Source organism: Phyllostomus hastatus, unplaced genomic scaffold (genome assembly GCF_019186645.2).
Source record: "Phyllostomus hastatus isolate PE091 unplaced genomic scaffold, TTU_PhHast_1.1 phas_contig_1021, whole genome shotgun sequence".
NCBI lineage: Eukaryota > Metazoa > Chordata > Mammalia > Chiroptera > Phyllostomidae > Phyllostomus > Phyllostomus hastatus.
Window position 1 is genome coordinate 372896 of NW_025333505.1, and position 17098 is coordinate 389993.

At 54.4% G+C, this 17098-nt stretch overlaps 1 protein-coding gene across 1 annotated transcript; it reads left to right on the forward strand.

Annotated features, from left to right (window-relative positions):
- Positions 1 to 4343: 4343 nt before the first annotated feature.
- ZNF212 (zinc finger protein 212) lies at positions 4344 to 14837 on the forward strand. The gene is made up of 5 exons (XM_045834045.1): positions 4344 to 4468; positions 10020 to 10427; positions 10514 to 10640; positions 11752 to 11841; positions 12833 to 14837. Exons 1-5 carry the CDS (start codon positions 4445 to 4447, stop codon positions 13711 to 13713), a joined length of 1530 nt encoding a protein of 509 aa, XP_045690001.1. The 5' UTR covers positions 4344 to 4444; the 3' UTR covers positions 13714 to 14837.
- The last annotated feature ends 2261 nt before the right edge of the window (positions 14838 to 17098 follow it).

Below are 17098 nucleotides of genomic sequence, written 5' to 3' on the forward strand. Positions count from 1 at the left end.
GCTCCGCGCGGAAGGCCTCCAGGGCACTGGGATGCGATGCCTCGGGATGTCTCCCCTTCGTTCTTTTCGAAGGAGGCAAATGTTAAGAAAACGAGTCGAGAAATTAAACGCAGACAAGTTCAACGGAGTTTTATTAGCGCAAAGGCCAGCGTGTGTGTCCGTGGGGAGGGGCAGTAGTCCCGCTTTTCAGAGGCACGTGGGGAAAACCCAGTCTGTAATGGAAGTCGTGCGTCTTTTTTTTTTTTTTTTTTTGGTGGTTAAGAGTATAAAGACCTGGGGGAGGGGGGCGAGATCACAGAGACATGGGTTTGGAGCATCTGAGCACCTAGTTGAAGTGTCTATTTTGCCCTGAAGGAGCTGGTTCCCAAAGAGGTTTTAGTGACTAAGAGAGAGGGCCGATATTTAGTGCCCGGTTCCCGCATCCCGGGCTGGTGGGGCCCCGGGGCCCCAAGCGCCCCTCGGCTGCACCAGGACTCACGCCAACCTCGCGCTTGCCCCCGGGGACCCCCAGAGTGACCTCTGCTCCGGAACTGATCGGAGGCAGTGCCACCGAAGGGCCCTCTCTGGGCAGCAAGGACCTGGAGTGCGGGTGAACCCTGCGGTCTGCTTTCTGTAGGGTCTGCTTTGGGGCGGGTTTTTATTTTCCTTCCGATGTGTTCATTAAAAATAACTTTTAACTTTAAAAAAAATGCATGCAGTAAAAATTCAAATGATTTTAAAAAAGAGACACAGTGAAGAGTAAAACTCTTTCCTGCCTGATCCCCTGTTGAGAAGCATCCATGGCTAAGAGCTGCTGCGGCTGCTGCTTCATTTTTTAAAAAAAATCCTCACCCGAAGATATGTTTTCATTGATTTGTAGAGACAGAGGAAGGAGGGGGGAGAGAGAGAGAGAAACATTGATTGCTTTCCTGCCGATCCCCTGTTGAGAAGCATCCACGGCTAAGAGCTTTTTTTTTTTTTTTAACCTTCACCCCAGGATATGTTTTCATTGATTTTTAGAGACAGAGGAAGGGAGGGAGCGAGAGAAAGATCGATCGGTGGCTTCCCGTGTGCGCCGCAGCCAGGGATCGAACCCTCAGCCTTCTGGTGTGCAGACCAATGCTCCAGACAATTCAGGCCCCCCCTCCCTCCGGCCAGGGCTACTAAGAGCTTCTCCCGTGTCCTCTCAGGACTGGAGAGGCCCTCAAAGGGAACCAGGTGACAGGCACAGAGGAGAGAAGTGCTAAGCCGACAAGGTTATCAGATGTTGCCACACACACATACACACCGCAGGGGGTGCGGCTTGAGGCCAGCGTGTTCACACTGGGATGCTCACCGACCTGCACACCTAGTGCGGCCCGCTCCCCGGGGCACCCCCCTCCCCACCCCGGAAGGTACCCAAAGGGCGTGGCCCCTGCCATCTGGAGACTTGCAGGATAGTAGAAACTAGAAAGCATCTCTACTAAGTGGCATAAAGCTGTGACCTGTGAACTTCCTTGAATAAAAAATGGGTGTATGTAGGCTAATGCATGTGCTATAAATCACACAGGAGAACACTTAAAGGCCAAGGTAAATATTTTAAAGCATTTTAAACTATTGTTTGTGGTTAAAAGAATACTTTTCTATCACTAAAAAGGAGGGTGTGGGTGAGATAATATCTAAGGTCACATTCAGCTCTGCAGCTTTTTAAAAATTTGTTGATTTTTAGAGAGAAACATCAGTCTGTTGTTCCACTTATCGGTGCATTCATTGGTTGATTCTTGCATGTGCCCTGACCGGGGATCGAACACACAACCTTGGCATACTGGGAGGATGCTCTGACCAACTGAGCTGCCCAGCCAGAGCCTCTGCATGCTTCAGTCATCACACAGACACCAGGATACAGGGACCAAGAGTGTACTGACTCCTCTGATACCACTGCCGCCAGTGGGAGTGATTGTGAACCTCATTTAAAGTTTATTCGGCAGTTGCTCTCCGGACCCGCCTACTCTCTCCACCTCCCTCTGAGAGTACACTTGCACTTTAATAAATCTTGCTATTGCCACTTGAACAACAACAACAACAAGACGTTTATTCAAAGTGTGTGTCAAAATCTGAGGGTCACTGGGAAAGGAACACTGAGTGGATTCTCAGAGACAACAAGGAGACATTTATCTCGGCGAATTCCTTGCAGTTCAAGGCTAGGACTTCACCAAAGCAAAGACAAACCGAGGGGAGAAATTGCCTGTTATGAGGTGCTTGCTCTATCCAAGGTATTCGGCGGCACGTGCATGTCACTCACACAGTGTCGTGTCTCTTAACCCCGCCAACGCCCCTTGGAGATGGTGCTCACAGTCCGTCCCAGTGGGAAGAGCCTGCTGCAGAGCGAGCCGGCACCACACCACTCAGCGAGTGCAGGAGCCAGGGCGTGAAGAGTCATGGCCGTCATGGCCGTCGTGAGGGCACCTTAAGCTTTTAGTACGACAGGCACTGTTGTGAGAGCTTGACACTGAACTAGCTCATTTAGTCTGCACAACTCTGCGAGATGCGTGCCATTATCCACCACTAATAATGAGGAATGGGAGGGGCCGAGAAGTTGATGACTTGCCCAATGTCCACATCGAGGAAGTGGCCATGCTGGGCGAGGGACCTGGGTGGTCTCCCTCCTTGGCCCCACTTTCTAACGCTCCCCGCTGCCATCTCCAAAAGCCCATGACACTGCAGAGCAGTGCCTGGTGCCGCCTCCCCCGCACACTGGAAATTTGATCCACGTAGAGTCCCAGGCTCCCGGTCAGGGATGCTGAATCATGCTGACTCTCAGGAGACTGGCTGATGGATAAGCTGGAGCATCGTTTAATACTTTCCAGGGGTGGACTGGGCATTCGCATCAGCCTGACTCCCAAGAGCTACAAGGGGACCTGCATCCGCATAAGGCGGCCTGGTGAATGTAGAAATGGAACACAGCATGTGAGTTCCATAACTGGACCATTTAACAACCTCAGTATCCTATGTCCTGAAATATCTGTCTCCACAATCTTGATACATTATTTTCTGTATCTGTGGGAAGCTTTTTTTAGAAGATTTTATTTTATTTATATTTTTTTAGAGAGAGGAGAAGGGAAGGAAAAAGAGAGGGAAAGAAACATCATTGTGTGGTTGCCTCTCACGTGTCCCCCATTGGGGACCTGGCCTGCAACCCAGGCATGTGCCCCGACTGGGAATCAAACCAGCAATCCTTTGGTTCGCAGCCCTCGCTCAGTCCACTGAGCTACACCAGCCAGGTCTGTGGGAAGCTTTTGTTGGCCAGAGAAAGTAGGTCAGACCCTGGATAGACCTCCATCATAGACTAGTTTCCTCTGCCTGGCTGGTTCTTTAGATATACCAATGATTCCATCAATCTCCTGGCGATCCGGTTGCCCTAGACATCACACTTTCTCTTGAAGGGGACTTTTCCTAGCTTTACTCATTGACTTGCCGTCCAATCATCCAAAAGTATTAATGGATGGACACTTACCTGTGCAAGATGTGGAGGTACCATGGAGGGGTATTTTAGTGAAACAGACATATAATTGCCATATAAACAAATGAAAGAAATGAGATTTCAGATCGTGATAAATGCTATGGCAAAATTTTCAAACCGGGTAACTAGACTGATGTTTTGGGACAGAGGAAGATGTTGGGGTGCAGACAGGGTGGGCAGGGAATGCCTCCCTGAAGAGGTAAAGTCTCACCTGAGCCTTGCATGCCAAGAGGGACCCAGACTTGTAAACATAACAGTGTAGTTCTCAGGGAAAGCGTTTCATATCTGTTGTACCAGTGGAAGTCCATTGCAAATCTCTACAGAGACCACGTGGCACAAACTAGGCACATACAGTTGCAAAACTCCACACCCATCATTTAACAGTAGCATGTGCCCTGGATTACATCCGTGAAACCGGGGCTATCTTGGTGTTTCCAAGGGATGCGATTATTATCGTGAATAGGCCACAGCGGGGTGGCCTGGGCGCCTGGCCTCCCTCACACTGTTGAGATGCGAAGTGTGTTTCTAGCTTCTAAAAAGCAAAATTTTGAAATAACAACAACCTCTTGCCATTTGGGACCATAGCTTTTTTCCCCAACTAAATTACATATTCTTCTCTCAGAGCACAGTCTGAGTTTTATACATTTTGGAATCTCTCAAAGCACCTAGCAGAGCGCTGGGCACGTAACTCCCCTGGGTTTGCTCCGAAGCTGCCATTGACTAAGTAAGGCCTCCGGGGACCACCCCCTCCCCGGCCCGGAGCGCGGCGCTGCTCTTCACCCTCCGGCCGCACGGGGGCGCAATGGGAATCCCACGCGCCGAGGACGAGCGGCCGGAGCCAGTCTTGGCCTTGTGTCAACACGGAGCTGGTGGTGGCTTCGAGGAGGGGCAGGGGACGCCCAGCGGACTCGCGCGCAGTCCGAGGGTATCAGGCGAGGCTCCGCTGCGGACGGGCGACGGGCAGCAATGGCGGAATCGGCGTCGGCTCGGGTAAGGGTCCCCCTGGCGCGGCTCGGGGGCGCGTTCGGGATGGCGGAGCCCCGGGGCGGGGCGGGGTGTCCCCCGGGCGGCCGCTGGCGCCGGTGGGTGCAGATCTGCCCCCCGCGACCCCAGGGCTCTGCCCTCCCCTGTCCGATTCCTTCGGCGTGGGGCCGGAGCCCCAGCGCCTCGCGCCTTCGCCGGGAAACTTCTCTGAGGCTTGTTCCCTGTTCTTGGGTTTGTGACCGTCCCCCACACGTTTTCTCCGTGGTGCCAAAAGAGAGCCCGCTTCCAGGCTGGAGAGGTGGCGCGGGTTGGAAACTCTGGGTCCGCATCGCTGCCGGAGAGCGCGCCGGGTGCGCCGGAGACCCCGGGGGGCGCAGGGCTTGTCCGCGACCAGCTCGTCCTCGGCCATTGTGTTTCGCTGGTTCCTTCTGCCACATTGTCCCGCTACGGACTTCTGTCCGGCGGTCGCAGCCGCAGGTGGAAGTCGGGCTGGGCTTCCTCGCCTAGGGGACAGGTGTTGTCTCCCCGGGTAGTTGCTGGGGTTTGGTTTGCGAAGCTGTCGGGTCTCCTCCAGCCCTCGCAGGACGCAGAGGTCGGGCTGAGGGAAGCCCTGGGCATGGAGGCAGGAAACTGGATTTCAGCCCTAACTCAGCCCTCGGCCACCCAGCCCTGGGCCTCCGATTTCTTCGCTGTAAACTGAGTGTTGGACTAGTTGCTACATGGTCTCCAAGGTTCCTGCCGTCTCTGACATGCTCACGTTATTCGGAAGTAGTGGCTAATTTGATGATCCAAGAGGATGTGCTATGGAAAGGGCAGATGGAACTTAATGTTTTTGTTATTTATTTAGCGAGCGAGCGAGAGAGGAAGGAAAGGACAGAGAGACAGAAACATCCATAAATAAGCTGTTCCACTTATTTATGCATGCATTGGTTGCTTCTTGTATGTGCCCTGAGGGGAGATCGAACCTGCAACCTTGGCGTCTCCTGGTGACACCAGGCCAGGGCTGGAATTTAATTGGTTTTTTGTTTGTTTGCTTTTTTTTTATTATTGATTTTTAGATAGAGAGAGGAAGGGGGAGAGAGAGAAACATTGAGAAACATCGATTCGATGTTCCACTTATTTATGCGTTCATTGGTTGGTTCTTTTTTTTTTTAACACATTGATTTTTTTTTTTTTACCCATTGATTTTTTTTTTTAAGTCCTCACCCGAGGATGTTTTTATTGATTTTAGAGAAGAAGGGAGAGAAAGAGAGAAAAGCATCGATTGGTTGCCTCCCCTACACCCCGACCCTGGGGATCGAACTAGCAACCTTTCCATGTAGGGGATGTTGCTCCACCCAACTGAACCACCCGGCCAGAGCTGTTTGATTCTTGTAGGAAGTAGGTAAGAACTAAGAAGGGAAGGATTGGAAGATTTGGAGAACATGGTGTTCCCTGTCAGGGAAGTACAGCTGAACTGTGGAGACAAGACACAAATGCTCACAGTGTTTATCTCCTCCGACTCCTTTCACTGAGGCGATACAGTCGAAGAGTTGGCTTCTGTTCAAGGCCAAATCAGTGGTGAAGTGGGGCAGGAGGACAAGTTCACCAACTTCCAAAGCACTTTTTCCTCACTGGTCCGTGCACAGGTTCTTACGTCGTCAACAGATGTTTTTAAAAGGAAGCCTTAAAGATCCTGCAGAATTCAAAGCTGTGCTTTGAGTAACGTGTGCATCTGCCTGTGGAGGGTGTGTTAAAATCGCCTTTGAGCATATTTCTTTTTTTTTTTATTGTCGTTCAAGCACAGTTTTCTGCCTTTCCCCCCACCCCTCCCCCATGAGCATATGTCTACTCTCAGACATTTCCTCTTCAGATGAGGACTTGGTACCTCCTCTTTGACAATGTGGCCAAGTAGGTGCCATGATGAAAACTACTAAAAATGCTGGGGGGGACACACAATTATATCTAAAATATATGTTCATAAAGAATACTCGGAGCCCAAAAACAAAGTATAAGAGGGAGCTCTTAAAAGGTAACCAGAGTTCTGCCCTGGCTGGTGTGGTTCAGTGGGTTGAGCACCAGCCTTCGAACCAAAGAGTCACCGGTTCAATTCCCAGTCAGGACACATGCCTGGGTTGGGGGCCAGGTTCCCCGCTGGGGGGGCGTACGAGAGAGGCAGCCACACACTGATGTTTTTCTCCCTAGCTTTCTCCCTCCTTTCCCCTCTCTCTAAAAAGTAAATAAATAAAACCTTAACAACAACAAAAAAGAGGGAACCAGGGTTCTGAAACCAACTTTGAGGGCATTTGCCGAACATTCATCTGTGGTGTTTATGACCTGAGGGGGCGTCCAGGGGGTGTGGGATTCTTCCTGAATCCCACAAAGCTGAGGCTTCAAACGGCAACATTCTGGGTGAGCTGACAGGAAGCTCTTGCCCCCAGGTAGTTGCAGAGAATATTGCATATTTCAAACCTCGGTGCCAAGAGATGGGCGCAAGGTGCCCCCGGAAAACCGCTGACGCCCCAGTGGGTTTACTGCCTGCATTCCTGTGACCTGGATGGTCCAAGAAACCCCAAGCCGAGAACTTAGTTTAAAGTAGAACGTCCAGCTGTCTTTGAAAAACACACACGAGTCTTCTCTGGAGGAGTCTGCATTTAACTCAGACTTCAAATAATTCTCATAGATGGAATTCCAAGAAAAATGAATTCATAACAAGGGAAAAAAATGACCAAACAAACAATGAAAAACTGTGGGGAGCCCTGGCCAGTGTGGAAGACAGCTGGTCCGTGTTTCTCTCTCTCACATTGCTGTCTCTGTCTCCCTCTCTCTCTTCCCACCCCCTTCCTAGCTCTCTAGAATCAATAAACATTAAAAAAAAAAAAAAAAGAAAGAAAAACAGGGAGGAGAAGCCAGTAAAAATAACGGGCAACAAATTTAGACCTTCAAAGATTTCCGATACTGAGAGTCCAGGAGAAGGACATGTGGACAGTCCAGAAGGAGCAGGGACACACACAGCCCGCGCCGGAAGTCCCCACGGATGAGGAGCTAGCAGCCGAGGATATACTGTCGGCTTCGTGCAAACCCCGATCCGTGGAAACCCAGTAGAACCCAATCAGGATAAACAAAAGTAAATCTCTGTCTAAGCACGGGATAATGAAAGCACGATATACGTGGCAGAGGGAATTCTTAAAAGCAGCCAGAGAAAAAAAAAGGCCGATTACCTGTAAGTGAACTGTGGTCAGGCTCTTGGGGTGCACCTTCTCAAAAGCAACAGTGGAGGCGAGGTAACAGGACAGTGATGTCACCAACGGGCTGGGAGAAAGGAACTGTGACCCCAGACTTCTGTAGTCGGCAAAAATAGCTTTCAAAAATAAGGGTAAAGGAGAGATATTTTTAGACAAATTAAAATGGATCGTTTGCTTGCCAGGACACTGTCATGAAAGGAAATTCGAAAGGACATCCTTCAGGTAAAGAGAAATTATTCCAATTAGTGTGAAAAAGTGAGATGGTAATCCGTGAAAATGGGTAACTCGAGCCCTGACCCGTGCGGCCCAGCTGGTTGGGTGTCGTCCCGAAGAGCAAAAGGTCGGCGGATGGATGGATGGATTCCCAGCCAGGCGGGGCAGGCGTGTGCCCGGCCGAGCTCGGCCAGGCCTGGGCGGATGTTCCCTCCCTACCTCCCTCCCTCCCTTCTCTCTAAAAATAAATAAATAACAGCTCAGAAAATAAAAGGGGTAAATCCAAACAAATACTGACCGACTAAAATAGTGATCTCTTGTAGAGTGAAAAACCAAAGCAGAAGCCCTGGCTGGCGTAGCTCAGTGGATTGAGCACGGGCTGCAAACCAAAGTGTCGCAGGTTCGATTCCCAGTCAGGGCACATTCCTGGGTTACAGGCCATGACCCCCAGCAACCGCACATTGATGTTTCTCTCTCTTGCTCACTCTCTCTCCCTCCCTTCCCTATCTAAAACTAAATAAATAAAATCTTTAAAAAAACAAGGCAGAATTAAAACACACAGCATCGCGGATGTAAACCTTGGGAAGGGATGATCAGAATGCAGACGGTTCAAGTCTCTGTGGGTGTGCTCCCTGTGATTCCTAGGGCAGCTGCTGAAGGACAAGAAACGAGCTGCGTAACTTACAGATGACAAGCGGGGTAACAGAACAAGAAAAAATTGTCTAGCCCTGGCCCAGTGGCTCCGCTGGTTGGAGGGTCCTCCTGTAGAGCAAAAGGCTGTGGTTGGAATTCCCAGCAGCGCACACACCTGGGTTGCAGGTTTGATCCTCCCTCCGGGTGCCTGTAAGAGGCAACCAGTTGATGTTTCTCTCTCTCCCCTCGCCCTCCTTGTCCTCCTGCCTCTCTCTTCAAAACAGGGGTGTGAAACTCATTTTCACCGGGGGCGACATCAGCCTCACAGTTGCCTTCAGAGGGCTGAGTGTAACTTTAGGACTGTGTACATGTAACTGCTCCTTACCTAGGGGCAAGGAGCTCCGCGCTGCCGCCGGGTAGAAACAAGGTGCGGGGCCGGATACAACAAGGGCCTTGGGTTTGCCACCTGTGCTATAGAGTATTTGGAAGACGATTGTGGGTTGCAGATTTTTTTTAAACACCTGACATAAAAGTTCAAACCCTAAAAGTATTAATACTGATAAAACTTAATTCCGTTAAAGTTAAGGACTTTATCGAGTGATACTAAAGAGAGTTAAAAAAAGAGAGAGAGAAGATATCTGCTATGTACAAGAATATAACTGACAAAGATTAGCGTCCAGAATTCACAGCCGAGTTCTGGGAGGCAGGAAGGAAGCGCCGGGTAACCCGAAAGGTGAAGGGGTAAGACTTGAACAGGCGGCTCTCCGGAGGGGAGCCGGGCGGCCAGGGAACCCTTCCCTCCTCGGGGGCTTGGTCTCCCGGGTGGGAGAAGCAGCCACAAGGAAGGAGGGGCGCCTTGGGGGGTCGGGACTGAGGGGTGACGGGCGGCTGCAGGGAGACTTCCCAGGGGCTGGTTTTCGTCCCTTTGAGCTTCCGTCACAGTGAGCTTCCTGCCGTCAGGGACAAGACTGCAGAGAGGAGCAGTGTAGGGAGAGTGTCAGAGGACAGCCAGGTCGTTTCAGCGAGTGCCTGTGTGAAGGGTTTAGCGGGTGGCATTTGCATATTGTATTTGCATATTACATTGGCTGCTGGGTGGGTGGGCAAAGCTGAGTGAGTGGCGGCCTGGGGGTCCTGCTGAGGGACTTTATGGTTGGGGGCTGCTGGGAGGTTGCCAGCGAGGGGGGCGTGCCCGCCCATGCAGTCGGACAGCAGTGTGGAGTCTAGAGGAGATGTGAATTAGGTCACTTATGGCGGCAAAATATCCTAAATAGTGCGAAGTATGAAACAGAAAGAAATTCAATTAAAAAAATGAATCCTGCCCTGGCGGAGTGGGGTGGAGCATCATCCTGACACACCAAGGTTGCAGGTCTTGAAAACGTGGAAGCTCGGTACCAGGTCTGAGTGCCGCTGGGCCCTCTGGGCGTGGCGTCCTTCACCTGTCGTGGGCAGCCAGGGGCTGGCTGACGTCCCTGTGTCCGCTTCTTCAGCACAGGAGGAAGCGCCGCGCCACCCCCCTGGCTTCCTCCCCGCCGCCCCCGCCGGCGCCGCCGGAGGACAGCTCCCATGCGCAGCCCACGGAGCTCCCGCTGCAGGAGCTGCCACTGCAGGCCGTGGTGGCCGCCATCCAGGCCGTGGAGAAGAAGATGGAGGCCCAGGCCGCCCAGCTGCAGAGCCTGGAGAGGCGCATGGAGACGGTCGAGAGGAAGCTGGCCGACTTCGAGAAGATGACCTTGGAGTTCGGGAACCAGCTGGAGGGCAAGTGGGCCGTGCTGGGCACGCTGCTGCAGGAGTACGGGCTGCTGCAGAGGCGCCTGGAGAACATGGAGAACCTGCTGAGGAACAGGAACCTCTGGGTGCTGCGGCTGCCCCCGGGCAGCGCGGCCGAGGCCCCCAAGGTAGTCCCTTTACTCAGCTCTCTGTCGCCGGCCCTGCCCGCCTGGCGGAGACGGGGGCACTCACTGTGTGGCCCCTGTGGTTTCAGGTGTCCCGGACACTGGACAGTGACGGCGTCTGTTTCTCGGAGCAGGAGTGGGAGAACCTGGAGGACTGGCAGAAGGAGCTGTACCGAAACGTGATGATGAGCAACTACGAGACGCTGGTCTCTCTGAGTAAGCGGCCGTTCCCTCCCTGGAATTCTCGCCGAGGTCCCGCAGTCCCCGCCCGGGAGGGGTTGAGAAGTGGGGGTCTCCGGGTCCTCTGTGTGTAAGGGTGTTGCTTCTCGGTGGTCAGATCTGATAATATCTACCAGCACATAAGATGCCATTGTCCCATCTTATCTACAGTACAGTTCCTCGTGCGGCTTTTAATGCTTAAGACTCTTTGATAAGAAATCCTTTGTTGCCTGGGATGAGAGAGGCGGCACACGCTAATCAAAAATTGCCCTCTGCCCTGGGCTGGAATCCCAGCCAGTCTGTCTCAGGGTCTATGTTTGTGTCGATTGGGAGTCTGCTTAATATACAGGGTCCGGCACGATGGATAAGGTCTGTTTTTATTACAAAATCGTAGCATGTCATTCTGTCACATAACACGGTCGCACTCAAGCACACCACGTGGCATTTTGGGTGAAGCATTCAGATTAAAACCGTAAGGCATCACACCGACCACACTACCGACCACACTCACGCAGGCCTCCCTTCTGCCGGACCCTGCACCTCCTGGTGTGCAGCGTGCCTGCTCTCATGTTGTACGCGCGTGTTGTCTGGTAGACAGAATCTTTGACAGCCCAGGCCCATGGAGGCTTGTCAGGAAGGCCACGGGAGCCGAGCGGAGGAGGGAGGAAAGTAGCGAGTGGGTCAGAGCGCTCACAGCGACCTCTGCTGGGTCACTGCTGCCCTGGCTGGGACAGGCAGGGCCAGGGCCTGCCTGAGCCTCAGTGCTGTGGCGCAGGTGAAACCAGACCCCGAGGGGAAGCAGCACGTGAGGCCATGGACGCGTGAGGGCACGGCCTCACGGCTGTTGGGGAGGTGAGGGGTGGGCTCCTGCAGCCGGAGCCACAGGTGGCTGATGCAGGGGGAGCCCCGAGGGGCTGGTAGCCGAGTGCATCAGCTGTAATTTCCTGACTGTCCCAGACCTCCAGGGGAGGTGACGAGAACAGTGCTTTGAACCTTACAAAGTTTTAATATTGACTCCTTGACACTGGTCACCTCGTTCATGGGCAAATGACCAGTGCGCCATGTGGTTTTACTCCCCTGGGCTCACACTGTGCTATTTCCGACCCAGAGGTCCTTGGCCAGCCGGAAGGAGAAGCGGAGCTGGGCACGGAGATGCTGGGTGACTTGGAGGAGGAGGGCCTCAGTGGTGTCCACCCAGGTGAGCGGCTCCAGAATGTTCTGCTCCCCCTCCCACTGCCTGCGGCCCGTCGCGGACTCTCCCTGAGTGGCCGAACTGCCGAGCACCGATTACCAGGAGCCTCCTGGGGCGGTGGCTTGTTCCAGGCTCTTCTCTGATGGCTGTTCATGTTCGGCTGTCCCATGGGCGTCCTAGCTCCTCACCGCTGCGTGGGACCCTTGAGGTCCACGACCATGTCGGACCTCCTCGTGCCCGCGGAGGAGCGGACGTAACAGACCAGCGCCAACCCACAGAGCGCTCAGAACAGGGCCGGTTGGCCTCGGGGGTGAAGCCGGCCGGGCGAGAGACAGGAAAGGCGGTCGTAAGCTGGGTTGTTGGGCAGGAGGGGACAGAGAGGACAGGGTTGAGAGCATGAATTTTTACGCTGTAGGTTTAGGGTTTTTTTTTTTTCATCTTTCTTATTTATTACTGTAACACTCCTAAATTAGTGTAGTTTTTCAGTATATTGAGCCACTTTTCAGAGATTAAATACAAATTGGTGGACAAGCTTGGAGAACTTTCATTTATAACATTGTTTTATAAGAATAATATATTCTGCCCTGGCTGGTGTGGCTCAGTGGATTGAGCACTAGCCTGCAAACCAAAAGGTCACTGGTTTGATTCCCAGTCAGGGCACTTGTCTGGATTTTGGGCCAGGTCCCGAGTAGGGGGCGTGTGATATATCTCTCACATACATCAACACATCGATGTTCCTCTCCCTTCTCTCTAAAAATGAATAAATAAAATTTTTTTAAAAAAAGAACAATGTATTCAGATTTCCGATCAACATGTCTCTACCTGAGTAAAGGTTTCACTTTCTGGGTTTGGGAAGCCAGCCAGTCTCTTCATTCTCCAAATTGTTCCGATTCCCTTGGTCCTTTGATGTGAGCCCTTCTGGAATTCACAGACGTGCGCCTGGCTCGCAAGGTATTAGAATGTGATCCTTTCTCGTTGGTTCTCTTTGTCTCGGCAGCCGGAGGCATTATGATCAAGCAGGAGATAGAGTCCCCGCAGAGACAGGAGCCTTCCGAGGACCTCCCCGGCGAGTTCCCGGGCATGACGGAGGAGCAGGCCTTCCTGACCCCGGTGCCGACTGAGCTCTGGAACGGCCAGGGTGCCTCTGTCCTCTTGGAAGCAGACCCCAGGGACACGAACCTCGAGGAGCCCACGGACGGCAGCAGAGGCCCCGGCGGTGACAGAGCTCCGGGCTGCCCCCCGAAGCAGAAGCCCAGCAGGCCGGTGCAGCTGGGCCAGGAGTGCGGGCAGGGCCTAAAGCTACAGAGGGACCTTCCGGGCCCCTTCGAGTGTCCCGAGTGCGAGCTCAGCTACCGCTGCGAGCAGCAGCTGGCCACCTATCTGCGGACCCACGCGGGGTGGGAGCCTCCCACGGCGCCGGAGCCGGAGCCGGAGCCGGAGGAGAGCCTCAGGCCCAGGCCGCGGCTGAAGCCCCAGTCCAAGAGGACGAGGCAGCATCAGTGTGACATTTGCATGAGGAGCTTCAGCTGCAGGGTGAGCCTGGTGACCCACCAGCGCTGCCACCTGCAGGAGGGGCCCAGTGGCGGCCAGCGCGTCCAGGAGAGGTTCTCGCCCAACAGCCTGGTCGCCCTGCCGGGCCACATCCCCTGGAGGAAAAGCCGGAGCTCCCTCATCTGCGGCTACTGTGGCAAGAGCTTCAGCCACCCGTCGGATCTGGTGCGGCACCAGCGCATCCACACGGGCGAGCGGCCCTACACCTGCCCCGAGTGCGAGCGGAGCTTCGTGCAGAAGCAGCACCTGCTGCAGCACCAGAAGATCCACCAGCGCGAGCGTGGCGGGCTGGCTCTGGAGCCCGGAAGGCCCAATGGCCTGCTTTAAGGGTGCCAGCCCCTCGCCTGTTCCGGGGGGGCCGAGGGGGCTGGCATTGGTCTCCCGAAAAGACACTGTGCAGAGTCAGGGACTGGCTTCTTCCTGGGGGGAGTCGCTTTGATTTGCCTAACCTTGGCCGAGCAGCGGGCCCAGCGAGCCCCCGAACTGTGTGGAGCGGGGCGGGGCCAGGCCTCCCCTGCTGTCTGCCCTGCTGCTGGGCTTGCCACGTCTTTGGGTTTCCCATCCACACCGTTGATGCCCGAGGTCTGGGGTCGGTTCGAGGGCCCGGCCCAGCGTTCCAGGTCTTCCCGCGGGGCGGGGCCTGGCCGGGGGCGGGAGCCGGCCTGCTGAAGAGCTCCGGGAAGCACAGCCCTCTGTTTCCCCTTCTGTAGTCCCCTTATTAACAACAAGTAGAATGATAATTTAAAGGAGCGCTCACCCTGCTCTGGAGAACCTTTCTGGAATTAGATTTTAGTTGATTTAAAAAAGTAACATACAGCCCAACACTTGTTTTTTAAGTTTTCAGAGCTGTAGAGGCTGTTTCTCACACGGCTTCTGGCCTGCCATGGGGGGGGGAACTGTTTCTGGGGCTGTTTTAGCCCCCCGCCCCACCACACTCAGGCCAGGGGTCAGGGGCGTGGCACGGCTCCGGGTCCTGGGGGTCTCAGCACTCTGGGAGGGGGCTCACTGAATCAAAAGGACCGAGAGAGGGAGAGAGCTGTAGGGCTGGACCCCCGAGCGCCCCCCTGAGAACGCAGAGCCTGGTTCGGAGCGGTGCACACGGAGCCGCTTCCTCCCGGGAGCTGGGGGTTCTCGCCCCGGCTCCGGCCCTTCCTTCCCGCCCCTGCCGGGTTCCGGGCCGCACGGGGTACGCGACTCCCCTGTTACTGAAGGTCGTCCCGCTCGCATAGTGGTTATTTGAGTTCGCTCCTGGAGGTCGTTCGGGTGACACGCTTTTCCAGGTTAGTTCCGGGACTGACCGCTGCGGAGCCGACGCGGGGGCCAAAGCGCAGGGCTGCCCGCCGGCCGGGGGTGCCGGGTGCCCGCCGCGCTGCTGTGCGGGGTGGGCTCCCGGCTCCTGGGTGAGTGTCCCCTTCGATGGCAGTTGCTTAGAATAAAAGTTGCTACTGGCAAAGGAAAAGCGCTCGTGTCGGTTTTTTCCCCGGTGTCAAGAACTGTGCGGGAGCAAGGGAGAGGCGGCCTCCGACCTGGAGCGGCCCCGGAGGCCTGGTCGGGACCTGGGGCAGACGGGAAGGGCGCGTGTTCGGGACCCTGTGCGCGCGGGTCCAGGGCTGCAGACAGTCCGGGTGTGGGCTGTTGGGAGGCAGCAGGGGGAGAGGCCAGGGCGCCAGGGGGTACTGGGGAGCAGTTGGGGGTACTGGCTTCAGTGCTGCACTGTGGATGCGCGGTCCCGTGCCCCGACCTTAAACCTGCGGTGCTGGGCGGGGATGTGAGAGATTGAATGAGATCCACGACAAAACCATTTATGTCCACAGAACAGAACAGAGACGACAAGTGACACATTAAAGGCATTGCAGTCACGTGTGGGAGGAGGGAGTGGGATATGGGGATAAAAGGAACAAAGAAAATAAACAGATACGCCCCGGCTGGTGTGGCGCGGTTGGTTGGGTGTCATCCTACGAGCAAAGTGAAAGGTCACCGGTTCGATTCCCAGTCAGGGCACGTGCCCAGGTTTTGAGTTCGGCCCTCAGTTGGGGTGCCAAAGGCGGCAACCAGTGGATGTTTCTCTCTCACATTGATGTTTCCCTCTCTCCCTACCTCCCCCTCTCTCTAAAAATAAATAAATATTTTTTAAAATTTTATTTATATTCAGAGAGAGGGAAGGGAGGGGGGTAGAGAGGAGAGAAACATCCATTGGCTGCCTCGCCCAGGCTCCCAACCGGGTACCTGGCCTGCAACCTAGGCGTGTGCCCTGACCGGGAAGTGCACCAGTGACCTTTCAGTCCGTGGTCTGGGCGCTGCAGCCCACAGTGAAGTCCCTGGTGTCCAGGATGGACTCGAAGTCCTCGTTACCCGCAGCGCGTGTGGCGTCTGGTGCGGCGGCAGCCCCTGGGAGCCCGGCGAGCGGAAATGCAGGCTCAGAGCCGCCGCGTCGGAATCCGCACTTTCACCAGAGCTCGGGGTCATCTCTGCACACACAGGCGCCGTCCTTGAGTGACACAGACCATCAGCCCCGTGCCCCTTCCACCCCTGCACGGGGAGCCTGCTCGGCCAGGTGCTGGGAAGAAAACGGGAAGCGGGACTGTCTGAAAGCCAAGGCTGATCCAACTAGCAAGAGTCAAGTCAACACCCAGGGCAGGATGAATGCGGAGCATTAGGGGCTCCTCTGGCCTATCTCCTTTCTCCCGCCCTAACAGCGGGGGTCCTCCTCGTCACCCCCTGAACTACTACTCGGCCTCACCGGCCTCCTCCCTCTCCTCGCTCCTGTTTGCTCCCAGAGTTCCTGCCCGGAACACAAACTGGATGCGGGCTTTCCCCAAAGCCTCGCGGTGCATCCCGCCGGCCCTGCTCAAGGGCCAGCTTTCTAGTGTAGAACCCTCGACTCCGACAACCTAACCTCCTCTGAGTTCCGCCAGCTTCCACTCTCGTCTCAACCACCTAAGCGGCCCCCGCAGGGACTTGTCCACGCACCACAGTACTTCCCCATGTCCACATTCAGCGCCTGCGTCCCCTCCCGGGAAGGCCTTCCCCGCGAACCAAATTCTGTTTCTCTTTCCACTGTTGAATTTGTAACCTCCTTCTGTGAAAGCTTCCTGCATTTTTTTTTTAATTCAACAACTATATATACTGAGCACCTATTTTCCAGGCGCTGTTTTAAATGCTTAGAGATACGTCAGGGTACAAAGTGCTTTGCCCTAGTGAAGTTCTACCAAAATCCATTTCTCCCCGTGCTGCGCATTTGCACAGCCCTTTCCTGGACGAGCTGCATATTCCGTCTGCCTGCCAGTCTGTTCACTCACTGATACGAGTGGCCTCTGTGTGCAAAGTCTACGGAGGGAACAAACAAGGGGAAATCAAGCCCTGGCTGGGGTAGCTCAGTGGATTGAGTGTGGGCTGCGAACCAAAGTGTCACAGGTTCGATTCCCAGTCAGGGTACATGCCTGGGTTGCAGGCCACGGCCCCCAGCAACCGCACGTTGATGTTTCTCTCTCTCTCTCTCTCTCTCCCTCCCTTCCCTCTCTAAAAATAAATAAATAAAATCTTTAAAAAAATATTAAGCACAATTAAAAAAAACAACAAGGGGAAATCAGAGATTCTGCTGATGGGGTTTCTGGGCTGTCAGGGGAATCTAATGCAAGGTAGAACATTATATGCCCTAAGTGAGGCTAAAGGCCTAAGAATTCAGAGAACAATTACATGTGCTTCTGGGACG